The sequence below is a fragment of the Ahaetulla prasina genome, chromosome 1 (genome assembly GCF_028640845.1).
Source record: "Ahaetulla prasina isolate Xishuangbanna chromosome 1, ASM2864084v1, whole genome shotgun sequence".
Classification (NCBI taxonomy): domain Eukaryota; kingdom Metazoa; phylum Chordata; class Lepidosauria; order Squamata; family Colubridae; genus Ahaetulla; species Ahaetulla prasina.
The window spans coordinates 173,545,084-173,567,566 of NC_080539.1; the positions used below are offsets into that span (position 1 = coordinate 173,545,084).

The 22,483-nt window shown below is 37.2% G+C and overlaps 1 protein-coding gene across 2 annotated transcripts; it reads left to right on the plus strand.

The window, feature by feature from the left end:
* The first annotated feature begins 408 nt into the window (after nucleotides 1-408).
* SNRPB2 (small nuclear ribonucleoprotein polypeptide B2) lies at nucleotides 409-7,348 on the plus strand. 2 transcript variants are annotated; one of them, XM_058181969.1, is made up of 7 exons: nucleotides 409-513; nucleotides 1,424-1,503; nucleotides 2,264-2,436; nucleotides 3,886-4,023; nucleotides 4,617-4,670; nucleotides 5,376-5,464; nucleotides 6,883-7,348. In XM_058181969.1, the coding sequence occupies exons 2-7, from the start codon at nucleotides 1,440-1,442 to the stop codon at nucleotides 7,040-7,042; spliced, it is 678 nt and encodes a 225-aa protein (XP_058037952.1). In that variant the 5' UTR covers nucleotides 409-513; nucleotides 1,424-1,439; the 3' UTR covers nucleotides 7,043-7,348. The 2 variants fall into 2 exon arrangements, with proteins under 2 accessions (XP_058037952.1, XP_058037943.1); XM_058181960.1 differs by having other exon boundaries at nucleotides 478-634.
* Nucleotides 7,349-22,483: the final 15,135 nt, after the last annotated feature.

A 22,483-nucleotide genomic window follows, 5' to 3' on the forward strand; every position in this document is an offset into this window, starting at 1 on the left:
GACAGCAGCATTTACTAATCTGCCTCAGGCAGCCAAATATAATACACCCAATTCTTCTTAACGAAGTTCCCATTATAGAATTAAAAGACAATCCAAGCTTCTTAGAAAACGAGCATCCAATGAAACATGCGCACTTGTGCAGCCTAAGATCGACGATTGGGAGTGCGACAAGTATTATTATGGAGTCAATTTGATTGTCACGGGAAGAGAGTGTAACCTCTTCTATTTTATAGCTCTATGTTCTTTCAACTCAGTTAATACCACATCCGGCTTAAATTTGAACAAGTTTTCCAAAGTACGGCAGGTTATCACAGAGACGATATGGCCTAGAGGGCCCAGAATGCCGCCTTCTCTCTCTCTCTCTCTCTCTTTCTCTTAACCGGAAATTAAATATACTAATATATTAGCTCCTGCCCGATAGATTTCTTCATGGTTGTGGAATACCGGAAGTGGCTGAACAGAGTGGCCTTTTCTAAGCTAGTTCTTAATCGGAAACGGAAAGAGCAGGCGGAGGTAGTGGCACGCGGAGAAAAGGGGAGATAGACAAAGTTGTTTGGCACGGCAGTTACTCCGCTTTAAATAGGGGAGAAAAGGCTCTCCTGTCCTCCCTCTCTATAGTCCCGGGCTTCTTAAGGTGAGGGGGGAGTCGCAATCGTGGGCTCCTTGAGCCGAGTGTCGCTCTTGTGGGGTAGAGCGTGAATCGCACGCGGGTGAGGAAGAGGAGGGACCCCCGTGTCCCCCTTCCAGGCGGAGATCTCGGTGGGGCAGTCACACCCCAGTATAATGCCGAGAGGAAAATTTGGAAGAAATGAAGAAACTATTCGTAATGCAATACAATATATCTGAGTAAAGCACTTTACGTGTTGCTCCTGTTACTAAGGGGCTTTGCCGAAAACCTCTTAATGAGATTAGCTTCTTTTAATGGCTTTGGCAATTTGCAATGAAGCAGTTAAACCGAATTTTTCATTTTGGTGCTTGAACATAACTGCTAATGCTTTTTATTCAGTGTTTTAGATTCTCTATGTCATATTTTAGAACAGAATACAATCGGGTTGTGACGAACAATTGCTTTTGTTATTCTCTGAAATTTCAACGTTTTATATCTATCTATCTATCTATCTATCTATCTATCTATCTATCTATCTATCTATCATCTATCTATCTATCTATCTATCTATCTATCTATCTATCTATCTATCTATCTATCTATCTATCTATCTATCTATCTATCTATCTCCTTAGGGTGATGAATCTCCCCTTCTGGTCCCCAAAAGTATATAACTATAATAATCAGTGTTTGCCTTTTTGATTTAGAAAATTCTGAAGTGTCATTGTGGATTAGTGGGCGTAGTCTTAATGTATGGTGCTTTTAGTTTTTTTGGAGAAACTAGGATATATGAATGTGCTATCTCTTATTTTTCAGGTCAGCCTATAGGAAGATGGATATTCGACCAAACCATACACTTTATATCAATAATGTGAATGATAAAATTAAAAAAGAAGGTATGAAATATATTATTCCTAATTGTATCCTAATGAATTAGGACATATGCAATTCTCATTCCTTTCTTTCTCAGCCATGAATTGATCTTTAGCAGATTGTAATTTGAAAGGAAATTAATTTCTGAAAGGAAATTTTTGAAAGGAAGTTAACTTCTCCAATTCACAAATCTACAGTTACTTTAATTTAAAGCACAGCTGGACTTGTAATCCTTTTCTCTGAGAATATATTGGAAGAAAGACCTGTCATAGATCTAATCCCCCAGTGCCCACCTAGATGTTTATGAGAGATATATGAATGCTATAGGATCCTTTTGTCTGTATCACACCAGTTGGTATCCAGAAACCTGCTTCTGTTGACTGAAGAAAATGCAGATTAATCAATCTAATAGTATTTGATACATTTATGTTTCCAGAACATATGTATAAATAAGGTTGAGAGATCTATTCCCTACTTTAAACCATTGTCACCTGTATTTTAGAAACAACGGTAAGCACATTGTGAATTGCTTTTATTGAGTTAGATAATCCCTGTTTCTGGTCCAGTATTGTATGGATTATTGATAGGAATTCTCCTGGTTTTCAGATATTTTAAGTTCTATGTAAAATTTCATTTAGACATAGGAATTTCTGCATTCAAATAATATACTTACTATAATAATACCGGTAGTTAATATGGTAATTATCAATTATAAAGTTCTGAATGTTCTTTTAAGTAGATAGCTACAAATGATGCAACTTCCTTTTCTTTTTTTCCTAACAGAACTCAAAAGATCTTTATATGCACTATTTTCCCAATTTGGTCATGTGGTGGATATTGTGGCTTTAAAAACAATGAAGATGAGAGGACAAGCCTTTATTATATTTAAAGAGCTTGGATCAGCCACCAATGCTCTGAGGCAGTTACAAGGTTTCCCATTTTATGGCAAACCAATGGTAAGTTGTTAAATTTTTATCACGAAACATAACAGTATAGTCATGTAGACAGTATCATACAAGGTTCATATTTTTCATTAAGTTCTTAAACTGTAACTTTATGAATTAACTCACAATATGATAAAAAGGCCCTTTATTTATATCCTGCCAGAACTACTATAGATGGAAAGAGATATTTTAATTTTCGTTTCAGTGGTTAATACCAATGTTTCAGTGGTTAATACCAATGTTCAGAGAAGAATATAAACTTCTATATATCCAGTTATTTGGAGTAATGAAACCAACTTCTAAGCTCAACATATCAAGTGATTGTATATTTTGCACTGATTAGAAACAAGTGGAACTGCATTTATGGTCTGATTATAGGGAAGGATATTCATGAATATCAGTTTCAGTATAAATGTATAAGTAGAGCCATTTATGTCCTTTATTTGGTAAAATTACATAAAGATCACTGGAAATTTAGTCTGTTGTTTTGAGGTCCACAAAATTAAGATTTCACTTTATGTAAAAAATGAAATTGAACAGTTCATTTTGAAGATGTAGATATCTGCAGGGAACAATCCGAAACAACATATGAAAGAATTAAGAGAATTTCCTGTGATGAACATTTATCCACGAATTGTCATCTTCTATTTGAAAACTTTATTTTTGTTAACATTTTGATTGACTTGAGACACTGCCTAATGTAAATAACATTGTGACTTCTGAGGGAAATAGAATTTGGGCGAAAGGAGGCTTTTGGGAAACAACCAATTATCTCCTCTTATTGACATTCCCCAAATAAAAAAAAAGGTGCTTTCTGCTAGGCATTGTATTTTGTTATGGACATTACCACAGGAAAAACATTCTAAAATCCCATTTGAGCAATATATTTGTCATGTGGAAGTTGTTGAAAACAGTTCAACGTGTTATTTTGTCATGCCAGCTTTAGGAATATTCATATGTATTCTACCTCTTTTACATTGGCACCCTGGACAGTCTGACAATAAATATATGTTCATCCTTTTTTCAGATTGTAAATCATTTATAACTCAGACCGTAGTAAAATACTGTGCAGCAGCCGTGAAAAGCAGGCATCAAATTGCTGAAAGGTCATCCACAATTATAAGCATACTTTTTGTATCAACTATCTCAATTGCCTATATTACTCTGCTTATTTTCAGTTGTACCTTTTATCTCTGACATTTGGCTGTAATTAACTATTCATTTTACTCATTCACTGTTGGAATAATGTTGCAATTTTTGAAGTAAATTGCCCAAAATACTTCAGTGCACTCAGCCCAGGTGCAAGGGATTCTGCTCATTTTTAGATCTCAGTATAAGATATACTTTAAACTTTTCAGAGAGTTAAAGAGCAAGATATCTTGTGCACTTGAATTCATATTGATTTCTCTTAGATTATTCTTGAGTTTACCGCAAAATATTGTTTTTGTTTTGTGAAAATAGCGTATTCAGTATGCTAAAACAGACTCTGAAGTAATTTCTAAAATGCGTGGTACATTTGCTGATAAAGAGAAAAGAAAAGAGAAAAAGAAGACCAAATCCTTGGAACAGGCTGCAAATGCTGCCAAAAAGCCAAATCAGGTAAGAAACATTTTTAGCATATTTCTCATTAGACTTAAGCAATACAAATAAGTTTTGAAGCTCTATATGTTCATTAGAACGTTCTTGACATTTTACTAGTTTGATGTGAATTGAATAAAAGGCATATGTTTCCCTCGGAGTGCTTCCAGATGAATAATAGAAGAGGCAATTTAAGCTGTTGAGGACTACATGTAGTCCTTGGGTTGTGACAGCAATTGGGATTAAAATTTCTGTCACTAAGCAATATAGTAGTAAAGTACAAGGACACATGATCACATTGTTTAGTAATGGCAATCTTGGCAGTCCCAGTTGTGACCACTGCAATGTGGGAAGAGGCAGGAATTTGTAAAATTGCAATGGCAGAAAAGATCCTAATATAGCCTCTAGGTGTCTTAAGACTGTAGGATTTTTGTCAATTCTTAAATTACGTTCCAGTGTTTTCTTCTTAAATCACTGCCTCTTAACTATTCTGGCCCTCTTAAATTACTTTTTTGAAACTGAGCCAGTTGTTCTGTATCAAGTTTATTCTTCCAATATAATTGTGTGATTAAAAAGAATAAAGACTTCTAAACACTATTTTTATTTTGTAATAGGGAGCAAATCAGAATTCAGCAAATGCTCAAGCAAATGCGTCACAGAATCAACAGGTAAATCTTACTGCCTTATTGCAACTAAACATCCCATCGTTGTATTTAACTTTTTTAGAATAACATATAAACAAGCAGATGTATTTCTTGTGAATAAATTTGTAACCAATTGTTTGCTTTAGACTTTAATATTGCAGTAAGGACAGAAAAAAAAATCAGATTCTTTATATTCCGATTTATTGTTTTAAGAATTTTTTTAATAATTCTAATCTACTACAAGATTCAAAAATATTGTTTATCTCCCAAGATTGAATCTAGTCTTTATATAGTCCTGTAGGTATTCATAAAAAAACTAAAAAATATTGATTTCTATCTTTTGTGGTATTGAAATGATACCTGTTTCCTAGGAAAAGATGATAGTAGGTGAAAGAGAACAATCTTTCATCTATCAGTTCATCTTCTGATAGATATCTCTTTGGTAACAGATTATGGTCACTGCAGAAGGTATTTTCTGTGGCTAACTCTGAAAACATTCAGAATTCTAAATGTGTTCACTGGCTCTCAGATCCAGGCTTTTCACTAAATTCAGTAAAAGAAATTCAGTTAATTCATTGAAACTTTACTGACTCGAATAAGAAGGTCATTTTCCAGATTATTCTAGGCTTCCTTACTTAACTTTGAAATTCAGGAAAAATAGAAACTGCTTATATTTTTCCCAGTTCTGTCCTTTATTATATCACTTGTTTACCACTTCTGTTACTATAGGTGCCTGATAATCCACCAAACCATATACTTTTCCTCAACAATCTACCAGAAGAGACAAATGAAATGATGTTATCAATGCTATTTAATCAGTAAGTGCATATGTTTTCTCCTCTTTCCAAAGATGTCAGCCGCAATATTGCATGTAATTACTTTAAAATATAGCTCCCTGAAATTGATTTAGTAAATTACACGGATTGGTTGTCAACAATTTTACATAGATTAAAGCTATGAAAACACAGGACAGAGATCATATAGTTTTTACTGATCTTTTCTTATTTGTAGTAGTTTCCTAGAATGGTTCAAGAATGATGTATGAACAATGCAAGAAGCTGGGCTTCCTGGTTTAAGCTGAAAGGTTTATGAATATTATATTGATTGCACATGATTTTATACGGCTGTATGACTGAACAATAAATGTATGTGCATGCTTAAATTCAGACAAACGATATGTTCTTGACTTCAGCCTAGCCCAGTTTTGTTTTGGATGTTAGCTTCTGAAATTCTTAGCCAGTATGGTTAAAAATGAAGTGCCGTGTTCCTAAGAGCACCAGCATAGGAAAGGCAACACTACTTCCTTTCAAACTGTCACTCATAATTATTTGAAGAATGGAAATTCACTGCATGGTGAGTCCTGATTTAAGAATTAGGCATCCCAGCTTTTGCTCAAACTGAATGAATCCAAATTTCTGGCCCTAATATTCAACAACCTGCTAATAGAGGTTGCTGTCATCTTATTACAGATGTGCTTTAATTCGTTTGTCTTTTTGGTTCAAAGTGTTGATTCTGTTTGAAAAAGACTTTGACTCAAAATATTGAAACATTTAGACAGTTTTGAACGGTCTGCTCAATCCAATTTTTGAATCTGTTTGGAATCTGCATATGCCAGAGCAGTTGGGAGTCAGGCAGTACACCAGCTTAATAATACATAATAAGTGAGTTGACTTGGCAAGCAATTCAGTTCAGATATTCCATCAAATGACAATTCAGTTGAAATTCTCTCACAGCCATATTAACTTTATCCATTTTCTTCACTTTTTTCATCTGCTTCCTCCCTCTAATTGTTGCTAATCCCATTTCACTGTAATTGAAGATGTCTTTTTATTTTAATGATTATTTAATGACAAATTATAGAATATGGAAGTGTTGGAAGAGTACTGTATGCATAACAGATCACAGATTTGCTGAAGGCTGAATAAAATTTGTGCAGTTAACTTAGCAGAACCTTGAATTTACTATCTGGTGCCTAAGGATTTACATTAATTATGAACTTTATCGTTATAGACTTTTCTGAACTTGAACTTTTTGTATGTTAATTACACTGTTTTCATTGGGTGGAAAACATTTTACTGCTTTTCCTTTTTCTTTTCTGGCTTGCCCAGATCAGTAGTGTTCAATTATTCTTTAATAATGAACTTTGATTTTAAGTTATCATTTGTTAAGAGAGAAAGTCTAGCTCCATGACTGGCAGTGATAAAGAATATAAACTTATATAATATTTTTTGTCTAGGTTCCCTGGTTTTAAAGAAGTGCGCCTAGTTCCTGGTAGACATGACATTTCATTTGTGGAATTTGAAAATGAAGGACAGGCTGGAGCTGCTCGGGATGCCCTCCAAGGATTTAAAATTACCCCATCACATGCAATGAAAATTACGTATGCCAAAAAGTGATGGCAATGAACTCACATTTTTTGAAAGAACTTGTTTATGTGCTTTTTTCATGTGCCATGGGGTTTTTTTTAGGGCAGGGGTAAATAAGTTAAAGGATGGCTCCTTAATTTTAAGGAAACTGTTATATAAAACTCTTGGGATTTCATTTAGTCGGCATGTTTGCATTTCTAAACATGTTCAAGGAATGCTAACATTTCTGCTGACCACTGTTAGATTTTGTTGATGTACATAAATTGGTTTAAGATACTGTGATCTTCAGATCCTTACAAGTTGCTTAATAAGAAATAAAACTGTTTCTTAAGAGTTCATCTTTGATTGCTGTTTCATGTGATCAAAATTATTAAATTTAGCTAATTACTGGTCTAGAAATTGGGAATCTTTGAGCGTTCTTATCTGAAGTTGTTTACATTTCATCAGTTATGATTAGCATCTCCAAAGGTCCAAGTTCCAACATAGAAGTTTATAAGGAAAGAGTTTTACCCTAATAATATTTTCTTGCAAGGGAGGGGGGAGCCATGCCCACCCTAGAATAACTGCTGGGAAAGTGAAGAAAGTGGGTGGCCTCATTTCCTTTTGTATTGATCTCTGCTTCCTACCAACTTCATCTCTATTTATTGCTAGAATATGGCCTCTAGAAATATTTCTCCTAAGCAAATGCCGCCTTTGATGAGAAAAAGTTTTCCACCCACTCCTGCCTCCAAATTTTCATTAGGAGTTAATAAGGCACAGTGGGATTGTACTTGTTCGTCACATTGACATCTATACATATGGATGGGCGTAAGTTTGTAGAATTGAAAAGAAAACTTGCCTTGTATCTAAAGTTGTTCTAAAAATTTTTGCTTTAGAGACTACTGTAATTGATGGGATGACTCATTGCCAAATATGAAAATAAATGTAACCAGCGATGCTTACATTGTCTAATAGTAGATAATATCAAATCTGGTGGTGTAGTTATATAAATATAAATATATTCATAAATGTAGAGATGGGTATGAAAGACACTGTCTTCCATATAATTTGCAAATTTTCAGTTTTCATCTAAAACGGGGTAGTTAACCTTTTTATACCTACCGCCCACTTTTGTGTCTCTCTTAGTAGTAAAATTTTCTAACCGCCCATCAGTTCCACAGTAATGCGCCGTGTATCGCCCTCTGTGCATGCCTCTCACGCATCGTGGATTGGGTTTGGGGGGGGCAGCTACCAGTTCTGCTTGTCTGTTACAGCTGAGTGGTCTGGGGGAAGATGCACGAGCTATTCTGGGATGAGGCTCTTGTTTGCGGTCGCACTATAGCACCATTTAGTTTCACTTAAGTAACGTGAATTAAACTTATGCGCGGGCGATACAAGTAGTATATTTTCAGAAATTTAAATTGTCACGGGGAATTTTATGAAAACCTAATGAAAATGTTTTTAAATAATGCTATGAAATTTTTTTAAAAAGTCAATTAAATTAAAAAAAAGGAAAGTGCTTCAGTATCAGACAAAACCCCTACCGGCCACCGTGAAAGCTGGAACGCCCACTAATGGGCAGTAGGGACCAGGTTGACTTCCACTGATCTAAAACGTGCACTTGGTAAGGAGAAGTACACTATTGTGCACAATGTTCCTATACAAAAAATATTGTGTGAAGGCTTATCCAGAATCTTTTCACAATTGAAAGTAATATTGCATGCTGGGAGATCTCTCTTATTTCTGAAACCGCAATCCTGAGATACTGTTATGCTGAGTTATTGGCCCGAAATGACTGAACCTTGGGGAACTGCAATCTTGGTTTAATATTTTTTACTGCAGGGTCTCGCTGCAATGTAATTGTAAATTTAGCCTTACTTATGTTTTAATACCTTATGCCAATATTTTACTTAACATATTAGTAGTATCCTGACACAGCTTTTTAATTTAGAAGGAATGTAGGTGCACTAGGCAACTGACTTTAGGCCCTTAAAGTGATAACAATTTTGTGGGATAGTATTACTAGAGTTGCTATCCTGCTTATGTCCTATGTCTAGAAATAGCTCCTAATATCCCTAGAATTATGTTTGAATTGGCCAGTCCCATATATTGCTGAGGTTAAGATGGCTGTATTCCTATGAAGATGATACAGTACAGAAGATTAGTAACAATTCATGCTATAGATCAAAATCAAGTAGTATATTTATGACTAAGCACTGATTTATGAGATATACTAAGAATGGACAAACAAGGAATAATGGAGAATAACATATAGTTAAGACAACAAAATACAGTATAGAATTAGAATATTTAAATGCCTGTTGCATAAGTCATACTTTCAGATTTTGTTAAAATGAGTTCCAGACAAATTCATTTTAATTCTAGTGAATATAACTTACCAAATAACAGTTTAAACAAATATGTAACCAAAGAATCAATTTTGTAGAAGAATAGAATAGAATAGAATAGAATAGAATAGAATAGAATAGAATAGAATTTTTTATTTGCCAAGTGTGATTGGACGCACAAGGAATTTGTCTTGCTGTATATGCTCTCAGTGTACTTAAAAGATACGAATCATAAGGTACAACACTTAATGATAGTCATAGAGTACAAATAAGCAATCAGGAAACAATATCAATATAAATTGTAAGGATACAAGCAACAAAATTACAGTCATACAGTCATAAGTGGAAGGAGATGGGTGATAGGAATGATGAAAAGATTAATAGTAGTGCAGATTTCGTAAATAGTTTGACAGTGTTGAGGGAATTATTTGCTTAGCAGAGTGATGGCGTTCGGGAAAAAACTGCTCTTGTGTCTAGTTGGTCTGGTGTGCAGTGCTCTATAGTGTCATTTTGAGAGTAGGAGTTGAAAGAGTTTATGTCCAAGATGTGAGGGTCTGTAAATATTTTCACAGCCTTCTTTTTGATCCGTGCAGTATACAGATCTTCAATGGAAAGCAGGTTGGTAGCAATTGTTTTTTCTGCAGTTCTAATTATCCTCAGAAGTCTGTGTCTGTCTTGTTGAGTTGCAGAACCAAACCAGACAGTTATAGAGGTACAGTTGACAGACTCAATGATTCCTCAGTAGAACTGGATCAGCAGCTCCTTGGGCAGTTTGAGCTTTCTGAGTTGGCGCAGAACCAAAGCATAACCAAAGAAAACTTAATGCAACTATTTCATTATGTATAGTCTTGGTGAATAACTGGTCTGTTTAGCAACTGTTTGAACTTAAACAATAGTGTAGTAAAGTAATTTTAGGACTGGTCCTTGAACTTACAACTGTTCTCACATTCATACTATTGCCATTTGGGCATTTTGCAACCAGCATACATTTATTTAGTTGCAGCATTCTGCAGTCACATGATCACTACTTCATAAGATTTTTCAATTCCAGCCAATCCAGCCTAACATTGTATTAAATTGTGTTAATACAGCCCGGCATTCTTGGGAAATAAGATGGACTCCAAGCCAATGTAAGCATAGCGCCTCTCTGCTATTTTTAAGAGACCCTGACTTTTTCAGGCTTCTGCATGAGTAGCTCCTGCCATGGTTTTTTTTAAAAGATCACATAGAAACCTAGATTTTAAAAAATAATAATAATAGGCTTATGATTAGCAAGAGATGTAGCACTCACATAAGTCGGAAACCTTCCAAATGGTTTAGTTTCTCCTATCATTTCAATGGCTAAAACTGCCATTGAACATCCATGACTGGGTGACTTAATAAAGACTAAGCATACACGTACCCATGTGACACCTCTCCTGCGCAGACTGCACTGGCTACCTGTGGCCTTTCGGGTGCGCTTCAAGGTTTTGGTAACTATCTTCAAAGCGCTCCATGGCATTGGGCCGGGATACTTACGGGACCGTCTACTGCCACCGATTGCCTCCCACCGACCCGTACGCTCTCACAGGGAGGGACTCCTCAGGGTGCCGTCAGCTAGGCAGTGCCGGCTGGCGACGCCCAGGGGAAGGGCCTTTTCTGTGGGGGCTCCCACCCTCTGGAATGAACTTCCCCCAGGATTTCGCCAACTTCCTGACCTTCGAACCTTTCGCCGCGAGCTTAAGACACATCTTTTTATCTGTGCAGGACTGGACTAGAATTTTAAATTTTAAATTTGGTTTTAATGGGGTTTTATTATTTTATTGTGGTTTTAATATTCGGCCGTATTTAATAAGTTTTTTAAATTGGGGTTTTAACTTGTATTTATGTTTATGTTTTACTTGGCTGTAAACCACCCTGAGTCCCTTGGGAGATAGGGCGGTATAAAAATATGATTAAATAAATAAATAAAAAATAAATCTGGTTAATCCTGGTTTATGAAGATGCTGTATATTATCAGCTTCTGATGCTGATTCTCAAAGTAACAATTGGAAATGCCATTTTACTCAGGAGGAACAGGAAAGAACGTGTGTCTGAATAACGTAAGGATTTGCACTGCTTTGCATCCTACTTGGTTATGGTCTGTTCTAAGAAATTCTTCCTCTGTGTGGAAGGAACAGGTTGTCCCCTTAAGTTAAAGGGTTTGCTTTAACTGGCACAGCTTTGTCATGATGTCATCCTTCTTTTGTCTAGATTCAGCAAAGGATTGATGATGTCTCTGCTGCTGGAACAAACCCGCAGGGTGGATTGATTAATAATATCTCCTTGGTGCAGAATGTGCTTGGTGGAATATTGGAAAGTTTGGTTAAGAGTCTTGTTTAGCGAAAAGAAATCTTTGCAGGGCTCCTGGAACCATGCAGTTCTTCAAAGAGGATGAAATGTTGATTTACAAACATTGAATTTGCCCTGCTCTCCCTGCCCTGGCACACATACATTAATGTTTGGATGAAAAAGAAACTCCATGACCTCCCTTTTATTTCTGCAAGGGAGACTGGGCTGCTTGCAAAAGAGAGAAGAGAAAAATGTCACCTGTGGTTCCTTTGCTGATCTTGCTACTGTGCCTTGGATATGCTTTCCCAATTCTAAAGAGCAATTCTTTCTGTGCAATCCTGCTAGCAAAAAGCTGGGTGCGGATGAGGAGCACTAATACAAAGGAGTGCCTTGCCTGTGATCTCTAGCTCTTTGTTCCTTGGTTGCTGAAAATAGGGCAGCGGCCGAAAAATGGTTATATTTGCAGATGAACTTTGATGCGCTCATCCTGCCCCCAATTTTTCTTACTTATGAATTAGTCTTCTTTGCTTATTTGCTTCCCACACAGCATTACTACTATATTCCTTGGTAAGAGTAAAGATTCACCATAGTGCACCAGATTAGACATTTGCTAATACTGAACATATTTAAAAATTAAATATTTACTTAAAATCGATGAAAGAAAGGGTCTCTCTCTCTCTCTCTCTCTCTCCCCGGTTATCTACCTACCTACCTACCTACGGTTATCTATCTATCTATCTATCTATCTATCTATCTATCTATCTATCTATCTATCTATCTATCTATCTATCTATCTATCTATCTATCTATCTATCTATCTATCTATCTATCTATCTATCTATCTATCTATCATCTATCTCTTTATCAGTGTCTACCTATCTATCATCTATCAATCTATCCATTTATTAATCTATTCATGTATCAATCTCTCACTCTAGCAATCTAGTCATCTAGCTAGCCATCCCCCTCCCAGCCATTCAGCCATGCATTCTTTACAGTATAACTTCATGCCATCTCTTCTTGTCTATTGTCTGTCAATTCATGCAATAGAGTTACATATGGAAATCCCTCCAGCAAAAGCATAAGGGAAATACTCAGGGGTCTGTCTCTCTGCCAGACTGAGTCGTGCGTGTGAGCACATTTTCCTATCTTGAGCAGGACAGATAAGTGTTGATCCATCCATATTTTCCTGAGAAGAAAGACCTCTTTAATCAATGAAGGCTCAACTGCCCATCAGCTACTCCTATTAAACACTGTGCTTCAATATATATATCTCTTCATTCCAGAAAATCTCTTGAATCTCAGGAGCTGGGGGAAAGGGGGAGGGTTCAGGGAAGGGAGGGTGAGGTGGAGGAAGAGAAAAGTGAAATGTCTTTATTGCTTTCTACCTGCTGCATCTAAGAATTTCCCTTTGTGTTATTGAATACACTTGAGTTCAAACCACTTCCAAATTTCCACAAGGAAGGGGCAAAGACGGGGGAAAAAAAGTCTTATCTGCTATCTAGGAGTTTTCAGAGTTATTGCAATTCAGATCTGGTAATTCTATTTATATTCTCTGCCACCTAGCCGTGCCCTGCATTATGTTCTGTAAGAAATATTTTGCCTTAAAAAATTTAATTTGCAATGAATCAATGAGAAATTCTATGCATCCCTCAGGGTTCCCCTTTTTTAAACAAATGGTTTTAATCCATCACATAATGAATTGAACTATCATTTTAATGGTCTGTGATGCTATTGAAATAGTAATTTCGGTGGCAGCTGGATATGATGGATGCAATCTACATCTAGTGGCTCTCACTGTTTTCATCAGAATTATGAAAGCTGTGTCACAGTATTGCACTACAACAGTATAAATATTGTTCTAGAAGATTGGGGGCATTTGGTTTTTAAAAAACCCATGTTTTCTTCTTGCATAGATGATGTTTGTGAAGATATCTACGATCCCTCTATTTTTAGAACCTTCTCTGATTCTGTACTATTCTGGAAAGAAAGATCTTACTTTCAGACTACATGCCAGATTGAGGTCTGCCTGGAGCATTGTATTTTCTTTAATTTTTAAAAAAACTGCTTATCTTTTATGACATTGTTCCATTTTTCCCTAAGGAAAGGAAGGGCTGAATCCTCTGGTCACAATACCTCGAAAGTTATGGTCTGGAGGTATCATTAATGAAATTACTTCAGTTTTTGGTACATTGACTTCATTGCCAGAAAAGTGATACTAGGTGCGATTTCAAACATTAGGAATTGAGGTTGAATGACAGGCAGCCCCCTGAAAAAGAGGGAGTGGCAGAAATTATCTTCCCACTAGTCCAAAGTGACTTAGTTAGGCCCAGGGGGCTCCTGTGAGAAATTACGTGGAACCTTGATACTTTCATTCTGTGGGTCCTACCCTTATTCCATATCGATTTAAAAATCAAAATAGCTCAATTTCGTGGTACTCTGTGGAGGTCAAATTATCTCAAATAATTAAAATTATTAATTATAATAATTAAAAGATAATTAAAAAGATAGTAGCTACTTTGGTTTCAGCAATGCAGAAAACTAATTTATTTTTGGAAAGGGATTGTTCTTAATACTGTTGGTATTTCGTATAACTTCTGGTGGTTTGTTTGTTTGTTTGTTTTTGGCATAATTTGACTATTAGGAGGTTCAAATGAGCACAGTTGATTATTTCTACAAGAGATTATTTATTTATTTATTTATTTTTGTCACAACATTATATACAAGCACATACATTGAAAGGAAACAATAGGACAGGAACGGTAGGCACTTTTGTGCACTTATGCACGCCCCTTACAGTCCTCTTAGGAATGGGGTGAGGTCAATGGTAGACAGTTTTTGGTTGAAACTTTTGGGAGTTTGAGAAGAGACCACAGAGTCAGGTAGTGTATTCCAAGCATTAACAACTCTGTTACAAAAGTCATATTTTCTGCAATCAAGATTGAAGTGGTTAACATTAAGTTTGAATCTATTGTTTGCTCTTGTATTATTGCGATTGAAGCTGAAGTAGTCTTTAACAGGAAGGACATTGCAATGTTCCATAACAACATGTCATTCAGAAAAAAAAGACCATTTCCAAAAGACAAGAAATGAACTGGCTTCGTAAATATAGGTGCTTGCATGAAAATATTGCTGGATTGCTATGTAAATGTTTGCGCTGGGTAGTGCTGGTTTAGCATCTAAATTTCATCATTTTTCATGATAAATATTGATGACTTTCCCTGTTCAGCTGAATATTTCTGCTAAGCTAATCAAGTGTGACAAAATAGTTTCATTGAAATTATTGAATACATTTCTGGAGAGTGTTTTATTGACTGGGTTATGGCCCAGGGAATAAGATTTACACAAGGTTTACGGGCAAGATTGTTTTCTGTTGCTGCAGTATAAGCAAATATTTTCCCAACAAGTCTTCAAGCTATTCTATCTCCTTTCCTTTCCTTTCCTTTCCTTTCCTTTCCTTTCCTTTCCAACCAAAGAAATATTTTCCTCCTTATTCTTCTAAAACCATGATTATAGTTCCGTAAATATAATCCTTTTAGTTCTTACAGAAATTGTATACAGATATTGATAGTTCTACATGCTTGTTCTAATTGTGTGAGTACTCTTCCTCTCCAGCCATTCACACTTAAAGTATCTCAGTCAGACTCTCATACTGATTTTAGAAGGGGAAAAAAATACTCAGCAGGCATGCCTTCTCACATAGTAGATGTTTCCATTCAAGTGAAGCAAAATCATTTCCCCCTCCTCCCACATATAAACCTCTTTTGAAATGTATGTGCTTCCTACTGAGTTGAACAGATGATATCTTGTCAGAATGAGAGCAAGTTTGGGGAAAGATCAAACAGTGAAATATGTGCTGTTTCTTTCCATTGTCAGTAAAACAAGGTATCTGTCTTTCTCTAGCAAGCCTATACTGTGAGGCTTGCAAGAGACAGGAACCTCTTTTCAAAGAAATGAAGTCTGAATAAGAAAAGAAATAGTTGTTTCTCCTGATGCTTCTTTCCTTTTTGCATCTCTGTGCAAATCAGGCTTAGATTCTAACCTTTTTCAAACCCTTTAAGCATGTCCAAGATAGAGAAAAAGATAGAGAAAAGATCATAATGCCCCAAGGCAGCATTCTTGGACCAACACTCTTCATATTATACACTAATGATCTCTGTGACCATATTACAAGTAATTGTGTTCTCTTTGCTGACGATGTCAAACTATTTAACACCACCAACAATACAGCTACCCTCCAAAAAGACCTTGACTTTGTATCTGAATGGTCTAAAACTTGGCAACTCCAAATCTCAACTAGCAAATGTTCAGTCTTACATATTGGAAAAAAAGAACCTAAACACTAAGTACAAGCTTGATGGACATTACCTTACAGATGACCCCCACTCTGTTAAAGACCTTGGAGTAGTCATTTCTAAAGATCTAAGTGCCAAAGCCCACTGCAACTACATTGCAAAAAAGGCTTTAAGAGTTGTAAACCTAATCTTGCGTAGTTTCTTCTCCAAAAACACTACACTACTAACCAGAGCATATAAAACATTGATTTTTTATATGCTCTGGTATAAAAGCATATATAATTCTTGAATACAGCTCAACTGTCTGGAACCCATACCACATTTCTCACATCAATACAACTGAACGTATCCAGAAATATTTTACAAGAAGAGTTCTCCACTCCTCTGAATACAACAAAATACCTTATGCCACCAGACTTGAAATCCTGGGCTTAGAAAATTTAGAACTACGCTGCCTTCGACATGACCTGAGTTTAACTCATAGAATCATCTATTACAATGTCCTTCCTGTCGAAGACTACTTCAGCTTCAATTGCAACAATACACGAGCACACAATAGATTTAAGCTTAATGCTAACCGCTCCAATCTTGATTGCAGAAAATACGACTTCAAAAAAGAGTTGTTAATGCTTGGAATACACTACCTGACTCTGGTTTCTTCCCAAAACCCCCAAAGCTTCATCCAAAAACTGTCTACTATTGACCTCACCCCATTCCTAAGAGGTCTGTAAGGGGCGTGCATCAGGGGTGAAATCTAAAAATTTTCCCTACCGTTCTGTGGGTGTGGCTTAATTGGTGGGTGTGGCTTGGTGGTCAGATGGCTTGGTGGGCGTGGCCAATAACAATAAATAATAAAAATAATAAACAAGTATAAAAAATAAGAGGTACCAAAAACCAACTTTCACACTTTACACACACACAACACAACACAACGTAAAAGCAGCTGCACTTCACACTTCACATAGCCACAAAAGGCTCAAAAACCAACTTTCACACTTTACACACACACAACACAACACAACACAACTGACTACACACAATGTAAAAGCAGCTGCACTTCACACTTCACACAGCCACAAAAATCTCAAAAACCAACTTTCACACTTTACACACACACAACTAACACACACACACATACACACACACTCACACACACACACACAACACAACACAACACAACTGACTCACACACAATGTAAAAGCAGCTGCACTTCACACTTCACATAGCCACAAAAAGCTCAAAAACCAACTTTCACACTTTACACACACACAACACAACACAACACAACTGACTACACACAATGTAAAAGCAGCTGCACTTCACACTTCACACAGCCACAAAAATCTCAAAAACCAACTTTCACACTTTACACACACACATACACACACACTCACACACACACAATATGCCACATACAGCTTTCTGAGATTTTGTGTGTTTGTGTAGTTAGAGTGAAACACTACAGAAACACACCAAAGCTCAGAAAGCTGCACAAATATTTTATTTTATTATTTTATTTTATTATATTTTATTGTGGACTTCAAATCCCAGAGTTCCTCAGCTAGCAACGCCAGCCACTTGATCACAGAGGAAATAAATTAGCTGAGCGATTGATTCTGTCTAGCTGAAACTGAAACTGCTTTCGGGCTGGAAAGATAGCTATGCGTTCATCAGTAATCAGGTAAGTGCTTTAGAATCTCTACTCTTACTTGTAGAAAACATGTTTTCTACAAGTAAGAGTACAAGTAAGGTTCTGCTATTTTTTACTTTTAAAGGCCTGTTTCTGCTGAAGCAAAACTGGCTTTTAAAAGTAAAAGAAAAAACCTCTGCAGATGGTCCGGCTCAGCAGAGGCAGGGGGCGGGGCCAGGGATTTTTGCTACTGGTCCTCCGAACCAGCAGCCGCCATCGCTACCAGATCGCGCGATCCCGTCCAATCCGGGAGCATTTCACCCCTGGCGTGCATAAGAGCACAAACGTGCCTACTGTTCCTGTCCTATTGTTTCCTTTTGTTATATCCAATTAATATAGTTATTACATACTTATATATATGCTTATATATTGTATAGTTATTTCATGCTTAAGCTTATATATCCTGTGTGACAAAATCAATCAATCAATCAATCAATCAATCAATCAATCCAAGGCTGTACTATTTCAGGATTCAGGCAGAGATTTGGGGCTCAGTATGGTCTTATTGTGAGTCCAATGTCAGGTCATTTCATTTTTAACTTAAGGCAGCCATAGGATTGAGGCATCAGCTAATTTGGAGCAAAGGAGAGCATTGACCTGTGTATCCTTTTTCTGTTTTATCTCTCCCCAGCCATGTTGCTAGTAAATCTGAGAAAGAAGAAATAAAAGTGTCATAACCGTATGCCATTTTCTTCTTCACATCAAGAGTTGTTGTTGACAGCTGAGGAATTTTTAAAAATAACGTTCAGCACATTCAAGCAGAGGCCATCAGGTTGGCTGGAAAGGGATAGTTTAACAGAAGCCAGAAAGAACTTAACTTCCCCCGCCGTAGGGAGAGAATAGTAAATGTAATTAACAATGTAGTGTGGCTCATTTTAAAATTGTGCTTAAGATTATTTATTATTTATTTTATTTTATTAGATTTATAAACCGCCCTTCTCCCGAAGGACTCAGGGTGGTGTACAGCCAGAGTAAAAAGAAACAATATACAGTTAAAATAAAATTAAAAAACTTATTATACAGTGTGGCCGAAATTAAAATAATTAAGAATCTAAAAACCCCAATTAAAACCAGAGAGAAATTTAGAATTTAAAACTAAACAATTTAAGAAAGCCCCGCACGAACAAACAGATATGTTTTCAGTTCGCGGCGAAAAGTCCGAAGGTCAGGTATTTGACGTAAACCAGGGGGGAGTTCATTCCAAAGAGTGAGGGCCCCCACAGAGAAGGATCTTCCTCTGGAGGCCGCCAGCCGACATTGTCTGGCGGACGGCACCCTGAGAAGGCCCTCTCTGTGCGAGCGTACGGGTCGGTGGGAGGCATGAGTTAACAGAAGGCGGTCCCGTAAGTACCCAGGTCCCAAGCCATGGAGCGCTTTAAAGGTAGTTACCAGAACCTTGAAATGCACCCGAAAGGCAACAAGATTGATCCAACTTCCAGATCACCATCTAACCTGTAGTTTGAAATTGGGTTTTCAAAGTAGTAAAAACTCTGGATTCATGCAGCATCTGTAGCTGACCTGAAGCATAGATACACAGCATTTTTCAAGTTGAAAGCCACACCTGGCTTTTGAATGTTATAGACGTGCGTGTGTGCACGTGCGCACGCTACAAAGAATGCATTTACAAATTAAATGCATTGCTAATTAAATTTAAATTAATGACACAAAAGAATATCAATGTTTTTCAGGGATATAATAATTTCTGCTTCTGTCATCTTAATAATGTTGGGGAGAAGTTATATAAGCTCCATCCAGACCTATAGTCTTGAGCTCTTGATATAAATGGAAGTAAAATTTTAAGGGTTCTCTCTTGTTTGGAGGAAAAAGAAATCATTTCAAACTAAGATTGGCATACCAAGAAGTCAGAACTCTTCATAATGCTAAAAAAGAAATCAGCATTTCATATGGTGGTTTTATTGAGGTTGACTTTTTTATACTTCAGCTGTAGAAAATGTGGGGTTTTTTTCATGGTTTCATACACTTTTTATTGGATTAGGGTTGGGGTTAGGTTTGTATTGCTTTTAATTGCTGTAAGCTGTCCAGAATCATGCATTAGAGATGGGTACATATATAAATGGAATTAATTGATTTTATTAAAAGGAATAAGCTTTCATGAATTCCACTCACTTATATCTGCACAACCACCCTGTGTTCTCATGTCACATCCTAATTTAATCCTACATTTGTTTAGCCACTCCATGCATCAGGTGAAGGTTTCTTCCAGAGTCTTTCTCAATTTCTTTTATAAATAATAGTCTGTCATCCAGGAATATTTAGCAAAAAGATACTATGCTTTTCTACTAACAGTCTTAGCAAATACAAACAAGTTCATTTGTCTTAAACCCTTTAAATAAGCAAACTGCTTTGCCTGCTTCTTATATACTTGAGAAGTCATTACCAAATATTGTTGTTTGAATGCATACATATGTACAGTGCAATCAGAAAGTGTTCAGGCCAGTGGTGGGTTGCCCCCGGTTCAGACTGGTTCACAAGGACCGGTAGTAAAACCGGCAGGAGGCTCCACTCACGGACCCCAGATGTCATCAGGAAGCTTTTGCACATGCATAGAAGCAAGCATGCGCTGCCCCATTTCGAACTGGTAATAAAGGTAAGTAGAACTCACCCCTGATTCAGGTCCCCTTCAATTTTGTCAATTTTTATATGCTGCAGCCTGATTCTACAGTGGTTGAAATTCAATATTTTCCTCATTAATCAGTACCTCATAATGAGAAAGAGAAAACAGAATTTTAAAAATGTCTGTAAATGTATTAAAAATAAAAATCCTGCAATCCAATAAAGCCAAATCTATAGAAATCCATAGAAATAAACAGGAGTTTATTGGGAAAGAGTTGTATAAAGGGAAAGCAACCATCAACTGCAGAGAATTCTTAACAAAACTAATACAATTGACTTAGCTAACTGCTTAGCTTGTCAAATAAAATATTTATTTATTTATTTTTATTTATTATTTAAATTTCTATACCGCCCTGCTCCCAAAGGACTCAGGGCGGTTTACAGCCAGGATAAAACAATTGATACAAAAATTAAAAGCAATTTAAAAATGAAAATTCAAAGTCGGCTGGACACTATAAAACCAATAAAAACCCCATTTAAAAACCATTAGGCCAGTCCTGCGCGATGGAACAGAAATGTTTTCAGTTCGCGTTGAAAGGTCCAGATTTCAGGGAGTTGGTGGTAGCTCGTTCTAGAGGGTTGGTGTCCCCACAGAGAACGCCCTCCCCCTGGGGGTCACCAGCCGACATTGTCTGGCCGACGGCACCCTGAGGAGTACCTCCCTATGGGAGCGCACTGGTCGATAGGAGGCCGCCGGTAGCAGCAGGCGGTCTCGTAAATAACCCCGAAACTTCAGTTTCGTTGCATATTCACTTCAGACAGAACGGTTGAAGCTTTCTACCTGGATGTTCATAATAGGCCCTTTTTGTTTTTTGTTTTTGTTTTTTTCTCCTTGGTCAGGGGTGTCCAAACTTGGCAACTTTAAGACTTGTGGACTTCAACTCTCAGAATTCCTCAGCCAGCTTTGCTTGTTGAAGTCCACAAGTCTTAAAGTTGCCAAGTTTGGATACCCCTGACCTAGATTTTTTTTTTCATTTATATACCGCCCTTCTCCGAAGACTCAAGGCGGCTTACACTATGTCAAGCAATAGTCTTCATCCATTTGTATATTATATACAAAGTCAACTTATTGCCCCCAACAATCTGGGTCCTCATTTTACCTACCTTATAAAGGTTGTTGTCTCCAGTTTTATAGAACATGGGGGATCATTGAACTCCAGGATTTATTTTTATTTTTTTGAAATATTGGTTCTTGTCTTACCATCTATTATGCTCTAAGTTGACTTCACAAATCAAAGATTATAACGCTCTGTGGAATTGGAAAGACACACTTTATCTTTTACAACTTTTCCACTGCAGAAATGGAATTGGGAGGACTTTTGGAGAAACAAAAGCTGCGGTCCATCTATTCAAGAATCTTGGCCTGGGGTCAGTTTATCAAGGGCTTTTCATGGTACTACTGTGCTATCCAGTACTAAAAAAACCTGTCACTTACCTCTCTCCTGCCACAAATTCTAGTTTTAGTGAGGCTCGTTTAATACACGGGTGTCAAACTCACAGCATCACATTGCCATCGCGTGATATTTCATGATGTCTTTCCCCTTTGCAGATATGGGGTGGGCGTGGCCTGCGTGTCACGCATCTGGCCCGCGGGCCACCAGTTTGATACCCCTGGAAACTTTAATAGCATACTTTGGTTATACTGGATAACCAGACACTTGGTTATCTAATGCTGTAGACCAGTGTCCAGCTCAAGGCCCAGGGGCTAGATCTGGCCCATGGGGTGCTTAGATCTGGCCTGTGGGGCTGCCCTGGAAACAATGAAGGACCGGCTCACAGTGCCTCTGCCAGCGAAGATGGAGCTTGGGAGGGCTGCACGCGGGACCTCCCGAGCTCGGTTTTTCCTGGCAAAGGGTTGCAGGAGGCCGTTGCAGCCAAAAATGGATCTTAGGAGCCTGTTTTCTCTGGCAGAATGTTCGGGTGTCTACAGGCGCCCCCAACCAGAGTGACATCGAGGTAACCATCCCCACCCTGGCTACACCCACTCCGGCCCCCCTCTCCGAGGTCAAACACAACCCTGATGCGGCCCTCAATGAAATCGAGGTTTACACCCCTGCTGTAGACAATGCATAATGTCAAAGGGTGATGAATGAATGATGTCAATAGAGACACTATTGTTTAAGAGTAATTCATCACAAAAGGAACATTTAAGCAAGATACAGTATCTGAAGAAACCGTACCTTATCCCATAAGATTTCTTCTTTTGAGATTGTA